Source organism: Peromyscus maniculatus, chromosome 7, assembly GCF_049852395.1.
Source record: "Peromyscus maniculatus bairdii isolate BWxNUB_F1_BW_parent chromosome 7, HU_Pman_BW_mat_3.1, whole genome shotgun sequence".
NCBI lineage: Eukaryota > Metazoa > Chordata > Mammalia > Rodentia > Cricetidae > Peromyscus > Peromyscus maniculatus.
In genome coordinates this window covers 116,816,952-116,834,075 of record NC_134858.1, presented here as the reverse complement: position 1 = coordinate 116,834,075, position 17,124 = coordinate 116,816,952, and the positions used below count along the sequence as shown (strand labels likewise).

The window sequence follows — 17,124 nt, the reverse complement described above, 5'->3', positions numbered from 1 at the left end:
CTGGGGAAGGGGGCGGGGTTAGTACAGCAGGCTGCTCCTGCGGAAGTGGGGCGGGGTTAGTACAGCGGGCTGCTCCTGGGGGAGGGGGCGGGGTTAGTACAGCGGGCTGCTCCTGCGGAAGGGGGCGGGGTTAGTACAGCGGGCTGCTCCTGGGGAAGGGGGCGGGGTTAGTACAGCGGGCTGCTCCTGGGGAAGGGGGCGGGGTTAGTACAGCGGGCTGCTCCTGCGGAAGGGGGCGGGGTTAGTACAGTGGGCTGCTCCTGAGGAAGGGGGCGGGGTTAGTACAGTGGGCTGCTCCTGCGGAAGGGGGCGGGGTTAGTACAGTGGGCTGCTCCTGCGGAAGGGGGCGGGGTTAGTACAGTGGGCTGCTCCTGCGGAAGGGGGCGGGGTTAGTACAGCGGGCTGCTCCTGGGGAAGGGGAGGCAGGGTTAGGCAGTACCAGCCAGGGCCCAGGCCCCATGGGCGGTGCCCCAGAGGCAGGAAGCAGCTCTTACCTAGGATTGAAGAACACCTGAAGGGGAATGGAGACTGGGGGTGCATTGGTGGGTCGGGCCTCCAGCAGCCCACTGCCTGGGGAGACCCCAAAGGCATCATCCTCCCTAGCCGGTTCCTCCGGTCCTACATTGAGAAGAAAGGAGGCCACAGGCTGTCCAGATGTTGTTCCCCAGACTAGACCAGCCTCTCAGGTGTCACTCTGGTCCTTCCAGCAACCCAGGGCAGGGCAACCAGGACCTGGAAGACTGGTGGACTCCAGGACTGTCGGGTGCCAGCAGCCCTAGGGAGCCAGTCTACACGGACCGGCCCCGCAGTCTTTCTTAGGGGTCTTGCTCAGTCCCATCAAGGAGCACGGGGCAGGATGACAGCATTACCCATCAGCGCCGTCCAGTAGCTCAGGCAGTTACTGAGGTTCATCAGGTACACCTCCCGGGTGTGCTGCTGGTTCACGAAGCAGGTCCCGAAGTCCACCCAGCTGGTGGAGAGCTGCAGCATTGGCACGGCCACGACAGCCCGCAGGGGGACCTCCTGGGGGCCCGAGCCCGCGACTCAGTGAGGGATGACGCATCCTTGCCCACGGGGGTAGTGATCTGAACTGGGGTCCTGGGACACAGGGAATCCCCACCTCCACCCCCGAGTACTGACACTTCTGAACAGGTGGAATTCTGCAGGGCCGGAAGGACACCCTCGGCTTCTCTGCCAGCCTCTCTCCTAGGGAGCTCATGCTCTGCTCCCAGGTGATGGCTCCCAGTCAGCCATCCACCCTCCAAGACCTCCATCACCTTCCTTGTCTCCCTCCTTTGGGGTCCAAGGAACACCCCTCAACCCATCAGACCCTGAGCAAGTGGCTCGAGGGCCCTCAGAAGCCCAGGAATCACTCAGGCACTACCATGGCCCACTTCTCTTTGGCCCCAGCTGCTGCCAGGTCCCAGGCTGCAGGGCCCCACTACCCTGCGCTGCTGCTGGTCTCTCTGGCTTCTCATAGGTCTGTCCTTTAGCCCCCTACTTGCACCCCCAGCTAGGCGCCTCTGACTCTCTCAGCTCCACACTGACCGGTGTGTGACCTGCTCAGTGGTGCTCAAAGCCCTACAGGAGCGAAGCAGAGTCCCTCACAGCTTCCTCAGCTGCCCACTGTCCCCACCAATGAGGCCATACCCTAGGTCTCTCTATGCAATTTCCGTTTTCTCTTGATTAAACAGGAAACAGGCTTTACCTGCCACCTCCTCCAGGGAGCACCCCGAATCTCCCCCTCCAGTCCCTCACTCTCGGGCCGGGGTGCCATCTTCCTCCCCAGGGGGCAGAAACGGCAGGAGGGAGCCTAGAACATGCCTGAACGGTCTGGTTGGTGAAGCCCAGGAGCAGGTTCCCTGTGAACACCATCTGTTTCTCCCCCTTCTTGTTCTGCTGAATGTCCACTCCAGGCAGCATCTGGTCTGCTGGGAGCTTCTGGTAGGACAGCAGTTCCAGGGAGAGTGAGAAGGACACATCCACCTGAGCAGACATGGACATGGTGTCACCCCGGGTCCCTGAAGGCAGGCAGCCTGCTGCTCCGGCCAGGCCCTGTTCAGCCCCTAGCTTATGGGGCCTGTGGAGCGCAGAGTGTCCCAGGTGCCCAGCACACATCTCCGCAGTACCCCCGTGTGCGGCGTGTGGTTCCCAAGCCCTGCACTGGCCTGCCGTGTGCCCAGCACCTAGTCAGCACAGAAGACAGCCTTCCTTGTCCTCGGGAGTCTACTGGAAGGGACAGAGCAAGGAACCTGCCCTTCTCACTTAGGGTGACCTGGGCTGAGGTTGTATATGGACCAAGGAAAGACTGTTTTTATCCTGAGGACACGAGGGGCCTGTTAGGATCTGAAATGAGACAGCCTAGGCAGTTTTTCCTTCCACAGAGCCTCCAGCTGCTGTGGGGTGCTGTGGAGTAATTCTCTTGGACACTGTAAAGATTTGTCACTCCAACTGGTTTAATAAAACACCAATTGGCTGGTAGCTGTGCAGGAAGTTAGGCAGGAAAGCCAAACTGAGAATGATTGGAAGGAGGAGGAGGAGGAGGCATGAGTCTCCAGGCAGATGCAGTGGAAGCAAGATGAGAATGCCGTACTGAGAAAAGGGACCAAGTAAGAGCAAGTCAGTAATAAGCCTGAGCTACCAGCCAAGCATTTATAAGTAATATTAAGCTTCTGAGTCAATTATTTGGGAAGCGAGTGCTGGGTATTTGGGAGTTGCTGGCAGGACAGAGACCTCCTCTGGCTACAGTGGGGAGGTGGGCTGTGGAACGTGAGTGGGCCGAGAACAGCAGACCAGAGACTGGAACTCACACCAAACAGTGAGTTGGGCTCTTAGCCCTCAAGACAGCGCCATGGTAGCTCATCAGAATCAGTATTTGCTCCTAGTATTCCTGGGCCTCAGCTCTGACCTAAGGTGGTCTGGTAGCTTGTACTTGTCCCAAGCATTCTAAAGGCTGGTTTCCCCTGGCTTGGAAACCACCATCTAGGGCCAAGATGAGAAAGGCGGGTAGCAGTACCAAGTCAGAGGTCATCCTGGGGAGGAGTTCAGAGCTTTGGCTGGTGGGAGTGGCTGCTAGGATAAAATGCCACCACATGGAGAAGACACCACATGGGACATGACATGATAGTGGTGAGTTCAGATTTACAGGGTTTAGATCTAGAACTAAAAGAGTTCAGGTCAGGAGCCAGATGCCCAGGTACCACCCGACTGCACCCACAGAGGAAGGTGCAAGGCCACTATGTGATGTTTCCTTTTTTTCTGGGAGCATCTGGGTCACCCCTGAGCCTCCTGGGGAGCTCTAGTGGGATGAACCCTCCCTTGCCCTCAGCTCTCTCAGCAGGGAGCCCAGGCAGAGTGGTCAGGAGAGCTCTCTTGCCATCTGCGGGCTCTGGCTCCCCCACCTCCACAAGCAAGGTCCCGGAAGTCCTGCAGGGCAACACATGCAGGCTGTCACGGCAGACAGTGAGGGCACATCTGCACGTGTGTGGCTGCTCAGTGAGATCCCGGAGGAGCTGGACGAGCTGACCCAAGATGTGCAGAGTCAGCCAGGCACTGAGCTGGAGCTCTACAGACCATCAACAGAAGGGGTGAGGGCAGCAAGGAGGGGAGGGAGGGGCCTTGCAAGGCAGGAGGGGAGGTGGGAGGTGGTGGGCTGCGGTTTTCTGCTGTCCGTCCTGGACAAGCCTGTGCTTACCCAGGGAGCCACTATTTAAAGGGTTGTGCACATGCCCTGTGTCTGCAAAGCCTGGGTCCCACGCCCGTTTCAGGTACCTCAAACCAAGGAGGCAGAAGTTCGCAGTTACCGTCAAGGCCCTGACATTCCCAGGGCAATGCGACCTTTGAAAATCCAGGCTCCTCCACACCCTATGCTCTGAGTGACTTATGTTCATGGCAGTCCAAATGCAGGTGGCCACAAGCCAAAGCATTAAACCTTGAGCCAAAGGGCACGTGAGAAGGCATGGAGCATGGTATGAAGTGGGGGTGCTCACCAGGCCATCAGTGGTGGTACAGAGGGTCTGGATGTGTTTCTGGAATGCATGTGGCTGTTGCAGTAGGTTTATCTGTATATAACCTGTGCAGAGGGACTATGTATGTTGAAAGGAACATGTCTGGGGCATGGACCGATGACGGTCCATTTGTACCTGGTACCCAGATGTGAGCAGGTTACGTGTATGTGTTGCCTGTAGAGGTGGGGAGGGAGATGGCACACCCCTGCACTGACCAGAATGTTCTCCTGTGGGCGGAGTATCAGCTGCTGGCCTGAGGAGGCTATCTCCTCTTCACACTGCGGATGACAGGCTCTGTTGTCCCACCTGGCCCCACCTTGAGAAATGAAGAAGGGCTTGGAGACCAGGACCCGGAAGTAGTGCAGGATTTCCGTGGTGTTGATCAGTTTCAGATGGCGGGTGGTAGGCCAGTCACTCAGCACCTGGGGCCATGGGAGGAGGAGGGGCATGGTGCATCCTTCCCACTCCTCTGGGAAAGAGACTCAAGACTTGAAAGGGCCTGTGCCTCAGAAGGACCCACAGGCACATGGGAGGTCCAAGTCCTTTGACTTGGATCGGGGTGACAGCATACTTACCCCGCAGCAGGGATTTTTCGGGATGAGGTCACTGGCCTGGCACCGGAATTCCAAGTAGCCACTGCTGTCCAGCTGGGCATTCAGCCTGCACAGTAACAGGCATGCTCAGGCAGCCAGGATCTGGGTCCTCCAGCGTCACCTCCCTGTCCCCGCTTTCTCCTCCTCCCTTCTGTTCCTGTCCTTTGGCTCTGAGAACCCCACCAGGGAAGTGAGGTTCCTCTCTCGAAGGGATGGGGATGGGCGAGGGAGGTCGTGTTGACTCACTGTGCACGTCTGATGTGGCCATTCATCTCTAGTCTCAGGGGGCCCACAGCAAAGTCCTGAAGGCGACGCATTCGGCCTGGAATCTCTCTGTCTGTCTGCAGAGCCCAATCCATCAGAGATCACTGGTGGTCCCAGGGCTGAGCAGGCAGTGTGACTCCCAGGGGAGAGGAGGTGGCCATGGCACCCTCGAGCCAGGTGGGAAGGCTCACCTCCTTGTCCAAGCTCATGAAGCCCAGGGCATAGCCAGTGCATTCCACCTTGTGTAGGACGTCAAGCCCGAGCACCATGGGAGTGAAGGAGATGTAGATGGTACTGTTGCCTCCAGCTGGGATGACCTAGCCAGAGTGCAGCAGCCTCAGCCCTGCCCCATGTTCACGGGCAGGCCAGGGCAGCTCCACCAATGAGCCCCGACCCCTGCCTACTCACCACCTGCTTGGGGCTGATGTGGTACGTGCTGGAGGGCGCTCCCTCATGCCCCTGCAGGATGACTGAGATGATCTGTTCTTCCGTCCTGGCACCACTGCTGCAGTTACCCTGTTACCAAGGAGACCCTGCCACTCACGTGGGCTCAACTGCCCCGGGCCACATCTCACATGCCCTGGACTCTGGCTCACCGATGAGGGGACTGCATGGCTAGACGCAGACATATTGGAGGGACTTGGGGACTGTGGCGAGCTGCCCTCAGAGGGACACACGAGCTCATTCCCAGCTTGGTCCCGCAGTGGGAAGGGTGGCCCATAAAACACAAGCAGCTCCAGCAATCTGTCCTCCTTCTCTTCTGGGACATAGGTCTCCCAATCTAGGCGGATGTCTGGGGAAAGCATGGAGGAAAAAAGAGAGTGGGTGGGTGGCCTTCTTCTGGCCTCCACCTCCCTCTTCTCCCATACTCACCGTAGAGGGGGACCTCACTATTTTTTTTTTCTTTTGGTTTTTCGAGACAGGGTTTCTCTGTGTAGCTTTGCGCCTTTCCTGGAACTCACTTGGTAGCCCAGGCTGGCCTTGAACTCACAGAGATCCGCCTGCCTCTGCCTCCCGAGTGCTGGGATTAAAGGTGTGTGCCACCACCGCCCGGCCCTCACTATTTTTATAATACCACAGGTTTAGAAAGTAGTTCTTGGTGATGGGAAGATGGCTTAGTTGGTCAAGTGTTTGCTGTGTGAACTGGTTAGTTTCTGTCAACTTGTCCCAAACTAGAGGTGCTTGGGAAGAGGAACCCCCAGTTGAGAAATCGCCTCTGTCAGTCTGGCCTATGGGCATGTCTATGGGGAATGGTCTTGGTTAATGATTGATGTGGGAGGGCCCAGCCCACTATGGGCAAGGTCACCCTTGGGCAGGTGGTCCTGGGTTGTAAAGGAACACAAGCTGAACAAGCCAAGAGGAGCAAGCCTGTAAGCAGCGCTCCTCCACACTCTCTGCTTCAGCTCCTGCCTCCAGGTCCCTCTCTGCCTTGAGTTTGTGCCCTGCCTTTCCTTGATGGTGGACTGTAAACTGTAAGGCGGATTTTTCTTTTCATGGGGTTTTGTCACCGCAGCAGAGCGCAAACTGGGACACACTGAACACATGAGGACTCGAGTTTGGACCAAGAACCACGTGAAAAGCTGGGTGTGGAAGCACACGCTTGAAATCCCAGCTCTGAGAGGACAGAGACGGGCCTGGGGGCTGTGGAGCCAGTCCAGGCTGCCTGCTGAGTCCTGGGACAGTCACGGACCCCTTATCGAGCAGTGAAGTGGGCGGCCCCTGAGGAGCAGCATCTACGGCTGTCTTCTGGCTTCTCCACATGTGAGCACACTCGTGTGAGCACACCTGAACATACATGCACTCATACACATAAGTGAGCACACGAAACAGACACATGCAGGAACACAAGTAGTTCTTCCCAGGCTTCTGGCACCTAGCTCAGTTACCCGAAGCCCTCACGGGTGGTCACAAGGCCGGTCGTCATGTCCAAACGCCTGACGAGGCTCTCTTCGCTTCCTGCAGCTTCCTGTCTCTGGGTTGTCTCTGATGGCTGGCTCTCCAAGGCCCACACTTTGCACCTTCTCCACACGCGTCCATCATTCCCGGTCTGTTGTCATTTCCTCTCCTTCAGGGCTATCTTCCCAGGAACTCTCTACCTCCCTTTGTACCCCTATCCTTCTACCCCTGAGGCAAAGCCGAACTCTGGATGAACCACCTGCACCATCCCTCTAGATAGCACTGGCCAAGTCCTCCAAGCTGAAGAGAGTGCACCCCACTGCTCCCCGAATCTGGGCTGCCTCACTGCCTTCTTCCCTGCACACCTGCCTTCTCCTCTGACGCCTCCTGTGAGTCCCACCATGGCTGGTGGTGGCTTCACTTCATCTGCCAGAAGTGCGGCCCAGACCGCACCTGTCTGCATCCTGCTCCCACCCAGCAGTGACCACCAAGTGCGGGGCCCTCTGTCCTCTGCCTGTCCTTGCTCTTCACCCAGCTGCTTCCCAACTGCACTAGAGCTAGTTGAGACTTCTCCCACCACACAGAAGTTTCCCTCAGCCACATCACCTCCTTGGCTGTGCCATAGATCCTCTCCACAGCCGGATACCAGGACCAATTTTCCAGTGACCTCCTCGGTGTCAATTAGCATGGACTTTCTGGACCTCCAGTGTCACTGGTCCTGGCACTGAGGAATGCCTCAGGACCCACCCAAAGCTCTCGATCTTGTATCTCCTGTCCACCTGCTGTCTGCTTTTTCTCAAGTCACAATGACCTCCTGAACAATGTGCAGAGATCTTGAGTGGTGAGGAAGGAAACCGTGAGGGAGAAGGGAATCCAAAGAGTAAGTCCGGGAAGAGCTGGGCTCGTGACACAGGCCTGTGATCCCTACCCAGTTCAGGGCTTCCCTGAGTGAGTTCAAGGGCAGCCTAGGCAACTGAGTGGGACCTTGTCTCTAGCATGAGTGACATTCAGTCGACTCCCTACAACTGCAGAACCAACCAAAGGGGGGAAAATCCCACAGACAAGGTCATCTCAGGATTGTCAAAAGCTTAGCCTCCTGTTTGTTTACCAAAGCCACACGTAACAGGAGAGGACAGACTCCTAAAATTGTCCTCTGCCCCCCCACCCCCAACTCCTCCTGTCACACATGACCCTTCGCACACAGACACATAAATATATTTAATTTTAAAACTAAAAAACAAAAACAAATCATATCAAAGTGATAGCAAGTTAGTGGCACTCATGTGACCGAGGCCAACCATGTTCACACAGAGCGAGGGGTCTCCAGAGCATGACAGCATTAAACTAAAGGGACCAGAGAGGACAACGGAAGGAGGGATGAGAGAAGACTCCAGCTTGAGTGCAGAAGAGCCAGAACTAACGAGAGTCACCTCAGCACCTGCCCTGAGCTAGTCCGAAGAACATCAACTGAATCTGCGCACACCGTGCTCGGTCACTTTATCGTTCTAAGTCAGTTCTCGATCTTAGCCCTCTCCTGCCGGACTCCACACATCTCCCCCAAGACTCCTTGCAACCCTGAGGAAAGTTTCAAAATCCTCAAAGTCATGGCTCATTCCTAGAATAGACGATAAGGAACAGAGCCATTACCGTGGTAACCCAAGGTTCCAAGGTCTCAGGACCAGAGCGAGGGGGGGCACAGCGCTCTGAGACACAGCTTTTCATCAGCAGACTTGGCAAGTGAAGAACTGGCAGGCTTTCCTTAGGGTGTTTTGTGTTAGTAAGCTTGGTAGACACACCTGTGACTCTAACCTTGTGCATTAACTGTAAAGTTTTAAACTTATGATCTATTTACAGAGGCCTTTAGTCTAGTTTGAACCTGCTCTGAGGTAAAAATGAGCTAAATGCATGCAGTTTGTTAGGCTGAGGAGAGATTATTATTTTCTGCGTTAGTCTGAGCAAAAGGAACAAAGCAGGCTTTAAGTGTCTACAGACCATGGGACAATAGATCTGGCTATGAAGCATCTCCTAGTATATTACTATATATCAAAATTATACAGCTAAATGAAAAGTCATCTTCCTGACCACACACAGATTTATGTGCCCGTAAGATTGAGATGTAATCTGAGATTACATATATACATTTTATGAAAACACATGATAATGGGGAGATATCATAGCTGTAATTGCACAAGAAGTTTACAACAAGAGACAGCCAATTTATTCAAAAGGCAATAACTCCAACACTCCTTGAATGATGGCTTAGTCCTCTACCAGAACCCTTGGTTCTGATAGGTTGACCTTTTGAACACTAGTTGTCACCTGCTGTATACTCCCATGGCCTTTTGCTACCAGCAGCTCTCAATACAGTACTCAAGTGCATCAAATGATAGAGCAGCTAAAAACACAGTCCAAAGCTATCGGAAATACACGGTGACAGCGGAGCTGATAATACACCCTTCAGAACAGCGGGGGTCCACGAGGAGCAGGTCCACAGCCCTGCTTCTCACCGAGGCTGTGCCTTCCTTGGAATGGCCCGGGGTTTAAAACCTCTGGTTTCTGAGTTGTCCACATCTCTCCCTTAAATCACCACATGCACCCCCACCAAGAATCCCCCAGAAGGAAGTACAGAGGCTCCTTGAAGGCCCCCAGCACTGGTCACACTGCCATCAGGATGGAAGCCCCGGGCACAACCCCTTCCCCCCTGTTCTCTCAGTACCCCCACCCCTGTGGGGGGCACCTGCTGTGGAACTCAGGCATTGCTGACAGAAGGACTGAGGAAAGAGGTCCCTGGAAGTGTCTGTCCCCAGGCACAGTGCCCCTGGTGACACAAAGTTAAGCAAGGATGAGTCCCGTCCTCAAGGACGGAAGTCCCTCCCTCTCCTAAGCCTGAACTCACACAATCACATCTCTACTGTGGACCTCCGCGTCTGTCTCAAGAGCCACAGGCCACTTGGACTCCTGGGTCCTGTTCGTAGCTGACAGTTCTTTCAAGGCCATCTCCTCTCCCTGCCAGACACACCATCCTGACCATCACGAGCAACTTACCACAGGGACTGGAGTTATACAGACGGAGGTTTCTGATGACTGTGTCTCCTCCAGAGATCTGGGACCCAAACCTGGAGGGGGAGAGCAGCCTGAGCCAGAACACTCAGTATAGACTGTGCAACCTTGGGGAGCAGGGCCCTGGGTGGGCCTCGGGCCAGAGTGGTATCAGCTACCTGTCCTTGTCTCAGTAACACCAAGACCCCGGGCTGCAGAGTGTTAGCTGGCATTCTGCCTGGGCTCATCAGATGGATCCTGACGTCAGCCCTGGGGTCTGGAACTGTCCACCCACCCACCCCAAAGCCCCCCGAGACACACAAGTGTTAGCCCTGACCCCCGAGGCTTCCCTTCCCCAAGACAGCCCCACCCTCGAGCCCCCTGGGCCAGCTGGAGAACCAGGAGCCAGCAGCACAGACAACCCGGACTAACAGCCAGAGGGCTCTGGGGTCATCAGGGATCAGAGACCAGGGCTCAAGCTGGGTACCTGATGATAGGCTCCTTCTGGAATGGGGCCACACTGTAGCACGTATTCCTCAGGGAGCTGATGGGGCAGCCCACCACGCCCATATACACTGGGATGACAGTTGTTGGCAGGTCCCCCACCTGCAAACACACCAGCTCTTTGTCAATGAGGGACACTGCATTCCTTCCTTCCTTCCTTCCTTCCTTCCTTCCTTCCTTCCTTCCTTCCTTCCTCCCTCCCTCCCTCCCTCCCTCCCTCCCTCCCTCCCTCCTTCCTTCCTGCCTTCCTTCCAGATTTATTTATTATGTATACAGTGTTCTGCATACATGCCTGCAGGCCAGAAGAGGGCACCAGATCTCATCATAGATGGTTGTGAGCCACCATGGGGCTGCTGGGAATTGAACTCTGGAAGAGCAGCCAGTGCTCTTAACCCCTGAGCCATCTTTCCAGCCCACCACTGAATTTCTTTTAGGCAAAGCTCCCACTTGTCCAACTAGCCCAGGGTCCCCAGACTTGGTTCCTATTGAGCCCAGCCTCACTCATTGCCCAGTTCCTAACCAGACAGCCCTAGCCTGGGCTGCCCTTCCTTCCTTCACAGCCCGCTACCCTCCACTGACCTACTAGCTGCAGGGCCTCTGGCCTCCTGCAGCCCCTTTGTTTAAATATCTTTTAGTTTGTTAAAGACTGTGTGTGTGTGTGTGTGTGTGTGTGTGTGTGTGTATACAAGTGTGCCTGTGTGTATGTATGTGTATGTATGTGCATGTGTGTATGTGTGTGTATATGTGTGTATGCATGTGTATGTGTATTTATGTGTGTGCATGTATGTATGTGTATGTGTGTGCATGTATGTATGTGTGTGTGCACGTGTGTGTGTGTGTGTATACAAGTGTGCCTGTGTGTATGTATGTATATGTATGTGCATGTGTGTATGTGTGTGTGTATATGTGTGTATGCATGTGTATGTGTATTTATGTGTGTGCATGTATGTATGTGTATGTGTGTGCATATATGTATGTGTGTGTGTGCACGTGTGTGTGTGTGTGTGCATGTGTGTGTATGTGTGTGTTGTGTATAGGCTGCCTAGCAAAATGATCAAATGTAGAAAGCTGGATAAGAGCGCAGTCCTGGGAAGCTGTTACTGTTTTCTCTTGACTCCATGCTGCTCTCTCCAGCCCTCTCCTGGCCTCCTCATGGTGGCCCCAGCCCTGTGTATCACAGAGATCCAGAAGGTTCTGCCACACAAGAGGACTCTGCTGGGAGCATCTCGGTCTTGACCCCAGAAGCTGCAGCCGACGTGATTGAGCAGCACCTGGCAGCAGCTGCATGTGGAAGAGCTTAGGGCCACAGCTGGCGGAGAGGAGCCGAGGAGCCCTGTGCCTACATGCACGTCCTTACCATGCAAAGGAGGTCATCCCAGTACTCGCCCCACATGTTGGCACAGGCTGTGATGTCAATACTCAGCTGCTGGTAGGCTCCTAGCATGCCCTGGGAAATGTGGGGCATGAAAGCAGCTCCTTTCCTGTGAGATAACATGCTCTCCAAAAAGTCTGGGGAGAACAGGACAAGGAGGGTCAGGGCCCTGGGTTGAGGGCGAGGGCTAAATCCTCGGGAGTTGGCAACGCTTGGCCCTGGAGGAGCCATTGCATGGCCTCCGTCCCATCAGGAAGCCAGCTGAGACTGGCTCTGCTTGGCCAGCCTCTTGTTCCTCCTCTGAGGTCAAGCCCTCCCTCGTGAGCTGCCACCAGCCCCCAAAACAAAACCACGTCCAATGCCGACTCTGCCATGTTGGGGATGTCACTGAGGAATACGCTGAGAGGGGTGAGTCTCCGGTCCCCATTTCCCTCCCTGGCGGGTGCTGGTACCCAAATGTGGCATCACATCCTCAGAAGGCCATGTAAAGTCCAACCCTGGCCATGGCTTGGGCCCAACACTCCCCATGTTGGAGGCTCTTACCCAGCTGTTGTTTCTTGGCCAAGTGCTCTTGGATGCGCGCTGTCTTTAGCAGAGCTGGGGGCATGTCAGGGCTTCACAGAGACAGGAAATAGCATCAAAGCAGTCAGTCCTTCCCACAACCTGAGCTGCAGCCCGTGGTAGAAACGTCTGTGCTCACGGGAAGGTAGCCTGCTCCTCTCAAGGGAAGCTCATTGGGCCCCCTCTTCACCACTTTTTACATTTCTGTTAAATTTAAAATTCTACCCCTAATAATAATAGGCTACCCCTAAAGCAACAGAAATTGTCTCCCAGGAAATCCACAGAATGATCTCTGAGCCAGAGATCTGTTATCCCAGAGGCAAACCCAGCTCTGGGTCCCCAGATCTTGGGCACCCTTTGCCTCAGGCTCCACTCTCCCCAGCTGCTCCCCATCTGGCATCAGGACGCACTGACATGCTGGAGCAGAGCTAATGGTTTAGACGGTTCTCCCTCACTTCACGACACCGTTCAGCTCAGGCCCATGAGCCAGTGTCCAGGACAAGCCCGATTTCTAAGCCCTTACCCAACACCTCTGCCCCCAGTTCCTCTGTCTAGGATCCTCTCCCTCATTTACCCAACTTTCCTACCTGGTATCAGAAGCCCTCCACATTCAAGGCCAAGCTGAGAAGGATTCAAAAGCTTGGCCTCTCTCACAGGTCAACTTGGGGTCCCCAAGGTGGGCTGTAAGAACTATCTCCTCTGTGTGCTCACCTACATCTATCTGCGAGCCACAGACTCGCCCTCCCACACCGGTCAGACTCTACCCTTCCAAGCAAAAAAATAAAATAAAATAAAAATGGCCCAATGAGGAGAACCCATCCGACCTCGTGCCCACTGGGAAATGCCCCAGGAAGAGACTGAGACTTACAGGCTGGTCCTTTTGTTCAGACTGTCCTGGGAGCTCCCAAAGTACTCAAACTTGAGGGTAAAAGGGGTCTGTATCGGGGAGCAATTCGTCAGGATGAGCTGGCGAGTCACACGGGTCCTCAGTGGCACTTTCGAGCCAAAGTCCAAGCGGAGCTCCTCCGGGTGGCCTGGCCACTGTGTCCTGCTGACAGCATTGCCCCATGTGATGGGCACTACGTTATCTGCCACTCTTGCTCCTGTGAGCCACCCTGGGTGGGGTGGGGGAGTAGCCCTGAAACCGGCTTCATATGGACTTCCTCCTCATGGAGTGCCAGACCTGAGGCCCAACCTTCTTGCAATCCACAATGCCAGAGGAGTACTCCAACAGCACAAATGCCTGGTGGGTTCAGAGTGGCATGGTTCCAAGTCTCTGGGCCTCATGTGGGAAAACCCACCGAGGATCCCCTGCCATCTCCTGCCTGCTTCACCGTGTGTACAGACACGCCACACAGCGTGGAGTGGAAGGGTGGTTTGTGCAGAGGCAGCGAGGCCTGTGACAACCTGGTAGCCTCCTCTCAGCTGCAGGAATTTGCTCAGGAGGAGAGGGGACCAGTACCATTGCACAATGCCAGCCCTTCATGTGGCTTCCCCTACCCTGGACTCACTTTCCATCAGAGTCCTCTACAGAGATGGTGATGGTCACTCGCAGTCCCAGGGGCTTCCCAGAGATGCCCAGGGCCAGTGGCTTCTCCATGCCAGACACATCACAAGGGAGGGCCAAATCGGTCAGCTTTTCCTGCAAGAAGTCGATCCACAGGTCAGTTTCAGCGCCAGGACCTCAGAAGATGAGGCCAGACAGTCTTCCACTACCATGAGTAACAACATAAAGGCCTTGCTTCTCTCTGAGGAAAGGCCTCCAGTGAAGGAGTGAGCCATCCTGCCAGCCCAGACAAGGCCCTTAGAGGCTGACCCTCCCTCTAGGTTCATGGATATATGTGTCAGCCCTACATATATACTACTGTATATATCCACAGGAAGGTATTATGGTTAATCTTTGTTGTCAGTTTGATGGGATTTAAATCACCATAGAAACAGATGTTTGGCGTGCCTGTGACGGAGGCTGGTTTAGCTGGTGGGAAGACCCGTCCTAAACGTGGGCATCCCATTCTGTGGGTGAAAGCCCTAGACTGACTACAAAGAAGTGAGCTGAGTGGCAGCATTCATCTCTTTCTGCTTCCTGTTGGCGGACGCGATGTGACCAGCCGCCCCATACGCCGGCAGCCCTGGCTTCCCACCGTGATGCCCTGTAGCCTCAAACTATGAGTAAAGCAAATCTTTCCTTCCTTAGGTTGCCTTTGTTACACAAGGAGAAAGGCAACTGATCCAGGAGATTCCTCAAGCAACTTCCGGGGAGCAGTCACATTCTTCAATGGGCAGCAGGAAGCTGTTCCAGGCCAGACCTGGGCCTATCTGCCTGGCACCCAGGCACCCAGGCACCCAGGCTCAGGTGTGTGAGAAAGCTCACCGGCCCCATGTCTGCCATCAAGGAGTTAGGAGCTGGGCCTGTAAGGCTCTGAAAGCTGGCTTCTGACCTCCACATGCAGTGGCGTGTGCACACACATTCTTGTACACATACCCCACAATAAATGAACAAACAAACAAACAAATAAATAAACAAATGAACAATCAAGCAAACAAATAAATAAAATGTTAAAAAGGAAAATGAAGGGGCTGGAGAGACGGCTCAGTGGCCAAGAGCAACCCGGGTCCAGTTCCCAGCACCCACAGGGCAGCTCACAAGTATCTGTAGCTCCAGTTCCAGGGGACCCGACACCCATGGCAAAACACCAATGCACATAAAATTAAAAAAAGAAAAAGAAAGAAGAAACCCTTTTTAGGGGTTGAGGATGTTTCTCTTTCCAGAAAATCCACAGAGCTGGCCAGCAACACCCAAACACTGAGCAAGTCCCGATGAGAAGACATCCCTCTAGGATACTCCAGGGAGAATCCGAGCTTCCCCCATGAGGATGCTAATCACCTGTTAGCCTCCCCTGTAGCACCCAGAACAGTGCCTGCCTTGAGAAATGGCTTTGCCCTAGGCAAAGTGGACAGTTGGGCTGCCTGAGGCCACACACTTGCCCAGAGAAGGTTAGGGCTAGTGACAATGTGGTCTGTGGGCCTCAGACCACATCTGAGCTACTCTGGGCCCTCTGGCCTCAGAAAGAAGGTCCAGAGTGAAAGAGGACCCTAAATGCAAATACATTAGATCTCTTGCCCACTCATGAGGAGCAGATCTGTGGCCCTCCCAGGAAGCACCAGTACCAGTGGGTGGACGGGGTACTTCCAGCCACAAGGCACTCCCAAATTGCCTTACTCACCAGTGTATGGGCTGTAAATTCCAGGTTGAGCTGGCGCTCTTCACTGGGGCCCAGTAGGCCCCGTCTGGGAGAGATTGTCACTGTGCACAAGGCTGCTTGAGTCCCCAGGAGCTAGAAGACACGGGATGTCTTGTGAGGCTACCAGATGGACCAGGTTCTACACAGAGTGCTAACACGGCAAGCCAGACACAGCTGTGCACTTCAGGAATAAACTACAGAGCCTTCTCCCCAAGCATGATGGGCTTCCCCCCTGCCCCCCGCCATGAAGTTGACCCTTCTCTCCTCCCCAAGCATGGTGGGCTTCCCCCGCACCATGGAGTTGCCTGGACAAACTGAACAACCCACTGTGGTGGACAGCAGAAAGCAGCTGCCTTTGACAGAGGATTCTCTCATGGTGCTCAGAGCAAGCTCCACTGTCAACCACAGGGGCGTTGCTATGACTAGGTTCCAAACAGCTGTGCAGACTAGCTATGAGCTGTGCTGGCTGGGAGGTCCCAGCTGTGTTCACCAGGAACTCCTTGGACAGGGAACTAGAATGTCCTAAAGACGGAGCCATGAAAGGTCAGACAAGATGAAGTGGTCCTTAAGGAGCCATGCTTTGCTGCGAACTGTGGGTGGAGCCATGGGCTTTGGGAGGGAGGCTGGACATTTATTCTGGAGGGTCGCCATTCAGGGGGTGGGGACCACACGTGTCTCCAAAGCTGGGAGCTTCCTACTGCTGCTTGCTCGGGTTCAGTCACCTGGCCCCAGTGGAACCGGGTGGGCAGCAGTGTGCCATTGACGAGCACGATGGTTGACTTTGTGGGCACACCCAGGTAGAGGTTGCTGAACTCCACATGGCTGTTCTGCAGGTACACATGAGGCTGCTGCACCTCGGCGTACACAGGAAGGTAGCTGGAACACAGGAGAGCACACAGCACGTTGCTCAGAAAAGGAAAAATAAAACTATCCCAATTTACAAATGGCATGAGGATTTGGGGAAAGTCCTGAGGAATCTTTTATAATAATAATAATAATAATAATAATAATAATAATAATAATAATAATAAACAAACAAAAGCCAAGCAACCAAACCAAACCAACCAAAGAAACAAACAAACAAAAACCAGCTAGGAGTAGCACATTTATAATTCTAGAACCCAGGAGGCAGAAACCAGAGAGTCACTGTGAGTTCCAGGCCAGCCTGGTTTACGGAGGGAACTTCAGGCAAGCCAGGGCTACACAGTGAGAGCCCATCTCAAGAAAACACAAAACAACAAACAAACAAACAAACAAAATTCCTAAAAAAAAAACAAGTTTGGCAAAAAGCTGCAGCAAAAATACAAGATCATCATTCAGACCATAACCATATTCTTATTCTTCATCAATTAACATGTAGAAACAAACTACTTAGATTTTAAATCACTTGAAATATCTGAGAAACTTTAAGGAGAATATTCTGGGTTTAATTCAGAATCGTTACTTACCTCTTCCTATCCCTAACCAAGTGCAAAAAAAATTTCTTCTGTCTCTACCACAAGAATCTAGGCGCTCCTGCCCTAGTTAACTTTAACTGTTAACCTGGCATAGCCTAGTCACCTGAGAAGGTGCACTCAGCCGAGGTAATGTCCAGTCAGACTGGCCTGGGGGCCCGTCTGTGGGAGATTGTCCAGACTGTAAGGGAA

General features: G+C 54.2%; 1 protein-coding gene across 3 annotated transcripts in view; it reads right to left on the bottom strand.

Annotated features, from left to right (window-relative positions):
• Dlec1 (DLEC1 cilia and flagella associated protein) overlaps positions 1-17,124 on the bottom strand; it is a 52,970-nt gene that overhangs the window by 596 nt on the left and 35,250 nt on the right. Inside the window, exons 20-37 of one of the 3 annotated variants that reach the window (XM_076577325.1) lie at positions 16,201-16,354; positions 15,461-15,571; positions 13,748-13,878; positions 13,105-13,287; positions 12,219-12,289; positions 11,661-11,812; positions 10,287-10,405; positions 9,806-9,876; positions 5,461-5,657; positions 5,273-5,380; positions 5,056-5,181; positions 4,847-4,941; positions 4,583-4,667; positions 4,223-4,429; positions 1,825-1,986; positions 870-1,023; positions 495-618; positions 4-37 (exon numbers count right to left, since the gene is read on the bottom strand). In XM_076577325.1, coding sequence (XP_076433440.1) covers positions 19-37; positions 495-618; positions 870-1,023; positions 1,825-1,986; positions 4,223-4,429; positions 4,583-4,667; positions 4,847-4,941; positions 5,056-5,181; positions 5,273-5,380; positions 5,461-5,657; positions 9,806-9,876; positions 10,287-10,405; positions 11,661-11,812; positions 12,219-12,289; positions 13,105-13,287; positions 13,748-13,878; positions 15,461-15,571; positions 16,201-16,354 — 2,269 coding nt within the window. In that variant the 3' untranslated portion in view covers positions 4-18. Of the gene's footprint in view, positions 1-3; positions 38-494; positions 619-869; positions 1,024-1,824; positions 1,987-4,222; positions 4,430-4,582; positions 4,668-4,846; positions 4,942-5,055; positions 5,182-5,272; positions 5,381-5,460; positions 5,658-9,805; positions 9,877-10,286; positions 10,406-11,660; positions 11,813-12,218; positions 12,290-13,104; positions 13,288-13,747; positions 13,879-15,460; positions 15,572-16,200; positions 16,355-17,124 lie in introns of those variants that run through there. The other 2 variants (XM_042282042.2, XM_042282043.2) reach the window with 2 other exon arrangements.